This window comes from Ruditapes philippinarum, unplaced genomic scaffold (genome assembly GCF_026571515.1).
Source record: "Ruditapes philippinarum isolate M1 unplaced genomic scaffold, ASM2657151v2 ctg5440_1_1_1_1, whole genome shotgun sequence".
NCBI lineage: Eukaryota > Metazoa > Mollusca > Bivalvia > Venerida > Veneridae > Ruditapes > Ruditapes philippinarum.
In genome coordinates, this window is record NW_026860600.1 from 52,831 (window position 1) to 58,830 (window position 6,000).

Genomic DNA, 6,000 nt, shown 5'->3' on the forward strand with positions numbered 1-6,000 from the left:
TTTAATCGAAAAGAAAATTTGGTCCCGTCAATTAAAGTACAACATATTTTCATCTCAATTTGTCGAAGTGTGAAAACAGCCGACTGATCAAAGGTCGGCGACATCATGGTTAGACGTTGTCACTCGTGATTTACACGTTTCATGGTAATTTTTAATTGCTGGTCATCATGTATTATTAACACGTCGTAAAAAAGGCTTTAATCCGTTTCAGGACTTAATTGGTTTTAACAGTTAGATAACTAAAGTAAAATTTAATTACATTGCTTTAAGAAAGTTGACTCGTGCCAGTCTGACGGGTGTTAGTCAAATAAAAGCCTAGGTATTGATGTGTGTTATCAACGTAAATAACATTTGTATAATTAATTTGTACTTCCGGTTCACGATAGTTGCTTATTTCATTTTCGTCCGATGCTCAATTAAATCAAATATAATTGTGTGTTTATGTTTCACTATTAATATACATGTATTAAATTTTGAAAGATATGTTTTGGTTCATTTATAATTTGTAGTTGTAAGTTATATACCGATCAAATATTGCAGCATTGCCGCTAACAACAATAACAACCTACTTCTTTACACATTCAATCAGGCACATGTATATACATGTACGAATGTCAACGTAATGGCGGTAGTTCCACATTACTCGAATTCCGTTTCTCTCGAAGTAAAATGCCCAGTCCCTTGGATTTCGAGTTACCGAGAGTCAACTGTATATAAATACGTGAAAATTTCAAAACTAGATTTTGCAGTTTTTTAAACAATCAACATTCCAAGCAAAATCAATCAATTTTATTTGTTGTTACCAAAACATGAATCAAGCATGTTAGGAAATGATATACATATTATTTTACTTCATGTCCGCACTATATAACCTTTGGAATAAACAATAATTATTCAATGAACTTCCGAAGCAATCTTCACCTTGACGCTGAAAAGAAGTGATGATATTGTACAACATTTATCTACAACGTAAAAGCTTTATTAACATATTACAAATCATCTTTCATTTAAAATAAATAAGCAAGCATTGAATAAAATGGCTGAAATGGACAATGTACAAACAAAGTTATCTTAGTAACTAAATTGTACAAAGTTATCTTAGTAACTAAATAGCTAAAAAAAGTTAACATTGGCTTCTTTGTATTTTATATTACCAAGTCTAAAAAGTTCCCATATACAAAGACAAGGTTTCAAACAAAGGTAAGGGTGATAAAAATCTTTTAATTTATAGACTTGATTTTCATTAAAAGTCTTTTAAAACGTTTGCTTCCTCCAAGCAAACGTCCTACAATATTTATATACTTAATAATTTCATCATAAACAAACCAATATGTACATGGACATATTAAAGATACATAAACGAAAGGTTCAGTATACGCAAAATTCACTACTTCAAGGTAACTGCTTCAGTACACTTCGAAAATCCTACTGATGTCGCTAGTGCACTATTACCGTTTCCATTGTCTGCATTATCCCCGCCTTTCTGTTTAAAACAACAAGTTAGTTTCTTGAGTAGCAACTTTGTTTCCTTACGAAATCTATGGTCCCAAAAGCTGTATATGACTGGATTGGCTACGTTATTAACAAGATATAATCTTAACATGAAATCAAGAAATACAGATTCTATAATACCGCGATCTGCCCAGAAGTCTTCATCTGTTGAATCTAAAATTGAAATTATAATAAACGGAAGATAAGAAATAATGAATACTACTGTAATAGTCAACATCATTAAAGTGATCTTCATAGTATTCTTTTCTACCGCTTTAGATCCCGGTCTTACGTGACGTACCATTGCACAACTATTTCGTGCAGCTCCTTTGGAATTTTGATTGCCTCTTATATCATTAAGTTTTGACTTCAAAAGTTCCCCCTCTGCATTTTCTATCTCCGATTCCTTTACAACACATTGGGGATCTGTATCCGTCTCGTCAATGTCATCAGCTTTGCCTTTGTCCATACCACTTGTACCATTTTTACCTGTCGACTCATCTTCTTGACTCGGTACAGCGCAACAAAAACAAAATGTTTTTGTCTTTTCTAAGGTTATCTCCCCCGACATTCGATCATGGTGGTAAATCTTTCGGCAAATAAATCCATAAATAATGACGAGAAATATTACCGACATCACAAAAACTAACATGTTAAACCCTAGATAGCCAACAGCTAACTCCGAGCCTTGATATCCGTCAGAAATAAAACATTCCACTCCGGTCAGATTGTCCACTTGCGTCTGTACGGTACTTTGTCCGTATATAATACCATGAGGAACGGATATCACTAGGGCAACAAAACTAGCCAGTAAACATGCTTTTCTGTCGCCAAAATCTTTTATTTGTCTCTTCAAAGGTCTGCAAACCTTAAAATATCTATCCAGCCCAACGACAAGAAGAATAAATACCGAACTAAGAGTACATGCTCCAATAAAGAAACTCAATATTCTACACACGTTTGTGTGAGTGTATGTTAAAATAAATGTCAAGTCCAAAACATGGTATGGTATTCCAACCACGCTGACACTTAGATCTGCAAAAGCTAGACTAAGAATGTAACATCTTGCACTTGATCTTGTAAATTTCCTTTTATAAATTATAAGAACAAGAATATTACCAACGATGCCAATGAGCATTATTAGAACAAGGATAACAGTTAACGGCAAATAATTTGATCTTTGAAGTTGTTCAAGTTCTTCTATAGTTATATTCTTTTTCGTCTCCATTTTCGGTTGTTTAGATCAGTTATAAAAAACAATTTTAAAGTAGTTTATATCTTATATGTCAGCTTTATGTAGATGTATCTTGAAAATTTCAACTTTTTCCAAAGAGTCGATTTTTTCCCCTTGTATACAATAATATACCATACGCCTCTTGGCATCATTACTTTTGTGTTTTCCTTTTAGCAAATGATCCTGTGACCTATTTATTCTGAAAATAGAGAAAATCAGTTATTTCAAAACATTATCTACATTGAAAACATTTGGTCGTAAGTACAAATAATCAAATAAAAAGTGCATATTCCTGTTCTATAGTTCAATCGAAAGAATCAAATTTATCTGTTATTATTAAATACTTCGTTGGAATATCAGTTTTCTGCAGATGCAAAGATCGTAAGAAAAGTTGTTCATTTAACTATTACCTTATATTTAATCATCGATACCAATATACACCAAAACTGTTTCATATCTAACGATTATCTCATTTTTATATTAATCTAGAATTAAAGGTTGGAGTAAAGATGATTGAATACAAGGAAAAATGTGCTTCATAGTTCTTCATATGGTATAAATTTTTCGTGTTTTTTTTTTCATTTTTATTAAATCAATTGTACTTTGAAGTTTTATTCTTTGTAAAAGAAGTACTACTTGCATTTTATTTTTGTAAATATATTCTTGTGGACTTTTTTTTACATTTCTAATTTCATTAATTTACAAGTGTTAAGTAAATACGGTAGTTTTTCAAATTTTCAAAGAAGATATTTGACAGTCATACAACACTCTTGTTATTAATACGTTACGAAGAATGTTTCTTAATCAGGATTTATCCAATCTGAGCATTTGAATTATCAAAATTCTCCTGTAATTGTTTATGTTTTTGGATAAATCTGAATCAATATATTTTAAACATATCTTAAAAGCGTGTAAGTCTTCTGCTCCTAAATATCAGATAAAGGTAGATATTGTCACCTTGGTGCAGTAACGGAATAAGTCCTTCTAAATTTAATAAAAGTTAATCAGTTATTGCACTAAGGGGACGATTTAACAATAAATGATGCAAAAGCAGTCGTATATGGCTACAAATATGTCGTCGAAAAATACAATATCGGTGTTTGTTAAAGAATCTAAACAGCCCAAGAAAGATTGCACTTCTTCTAATATTGGATTTTGATGAAATTGTTATCAAACTTGAAAAACGTGGTAATATAATATTAATATACATTTTGTAATCAAAGTATCTAGAAACACTATATTGAACTTTTAAATATTATTTAAGTGTTGTAGTGAAATATGACATTTCAAATAGTTTAAAGACTTACACTTTTCTAATTAATTGAGCGGACAACCATATATTACCTGTTATGTAACGGTACTTGGGAATGGCTCGTTTTAAGATGATCTTGCTGCATAATTATTCACAACTAAATGCTTATTTAATTTTACTTTAAAATAACTCAATTATCTCCCAAATTTCCGTATTCAGTCTATGATAATGATTTTTCAGAATGTCAAATTATCACACGTGTGTTATTGCATTTCTTGTATAAGTAAAAAACATTGTGAGTAGGGATTACCATCTTGATAAAATTGAACAAGGCGCTCACAAACCTGGCTTAGTTATTCTGAAAAAAGGTTAACAGGATACAAAAAAAAATCTAAGCAATGCAAGGCAAAACTATTTCACAGGTATTATGTAAGTGTAGACCTCGTGCAAAACCAAATATTTGTAGGTAAGTTAACGTATCTATCAAAGTCGAGATGTAATGATAACTTGATTGCCTACTGCAAAAAAAATCCAGCTTGATTTATATTAACTCAACACGTTGATCTCGTGTCATTATTACGTCAAAAACGATATATCCCGGACTAGATTTATCGATGAACCTGTTATTCAAATTGCATCACATTTATAAAGTTTCAAGATACCTTTTCAAACTCCATTGATTTTAAATAGCTAGCTTGAATAAGGAAATATTAATGTTATGTTCCACTTTATGATGCAAAAATGTCGAATTGATAATTTAATTCAATATTCCTTGAAATGTTATCAAAAGTATTCTTAAATGTTGGCATTTTTATTTGGTTTCATCAAGTCTGTTAGGCAAAGCATATCTTCAACTTAATTGTTTAAATTAAAGTATGAACAATTTTTATCAAATGTAATTTAAGGAATTAGAAGTTTAAAAAAAATATGAAATTAGAAGATCTTTCTTGAACAATTGGAACTAAAACAAATACATGAAATAGTTGAAAATCGAAAGTCATTTTTAGTCATTTCGTCGCATCACTCTATTCCCTTTCACTGGCTTAAGTGTAAATGAATTATCAACACTAAACTTATTTCAGAAACACTTTATAAGCTTAATCACGAATGAAATAAATCATACTGAACTGAGCTTGATTGGAATATATTTTTTCAATTGTGTGATTATTCAGGCTAGCTGCCACCGGAACTTCAATTTCAATTCTAAATGGGGAATGAAAGTAAATATAGACATAGCAAAATTAATGGATTTTCTAATTTTTCCTGTGTTTCGAATGCACACAAACTGTAACTATAGGGAAACGTTTGATGAACTGTTTTAATTATTTCAGTTTCTTCCCTTTTGCAATGACCATGTTCATTTAATTAAGAATCAGAGTTTGCTTCTTGTCAGATAAATGTTTGCTCTGCCTAAGATTATGGTGAACTCGGATGTTATTCGTGGTTTTTGCCTCGTTGCGAATAATTTACATTTTTTCAAATATGTTTCATTGATGTTTGTAATGACAAAATTGATTGTTCATCAAATTTTATTCCATTTTTAAATGAAAATATATAAACACATCTTGTAGGTATGGGCTTCAGCATTAACATAAAACCTTTTCCTGTTTTATTATAGTAATTTAAAGATCAAATTTTGGTTCAAATAATGACTTTTTTTTTCGTTAACTTTGTAAATTAGGAATAACTGTACATACGTTTGTAATGTTATCAGACCCAAAACGGGATGGTTTTATAATATAATTCATCTTATTCATTAAATAATTTAGATTGCAAGATGTGCTAGAAATATTATGATGAGTATTTTTCCATGATGTTATATAGAAAACTATTCTACAAGTTTCTTTGCTTTAAAAAAATATCATTAAAAGTATCTAACAAGTAAAGTTAATAAAGTTAGATCATCAATATCAAGAAATTTAACACTTTTCTTTAAATAATCAAGTGACTATACAAAAATTTTTAATAACTTTTATTTACCTATTTTTATTTATCTAAAAACATTACTTATTTATTTATTTAT

General features: G+C 29.9%; 1 protein-coding gene across 1 annotated transcript; it reads right to left on the bottom strand.

Annotated features, from left to right (window-relative positions):
* Positions 1-774: 774 nt before the first annotated feature.
* On the bottom strand, positions 775-2,907 carry LOC132712743 (cholecystokinin receptor type A-like). Its single transcript, XM_060695171.1, has one exon. It carries the CDS (start codon positions 2,717-2,719, stop codon positions 1,388-1,390), a length of 1,332 nt encoding a protein of 443 aa, XP_060551154.1. The 5' UTR covers positions 2,720-2,907; the 3' UTR covers positions 775-1,387.
* Between the last annotated feature and the right edge of the window lie 3,093 nt (positions 2,908-6,000).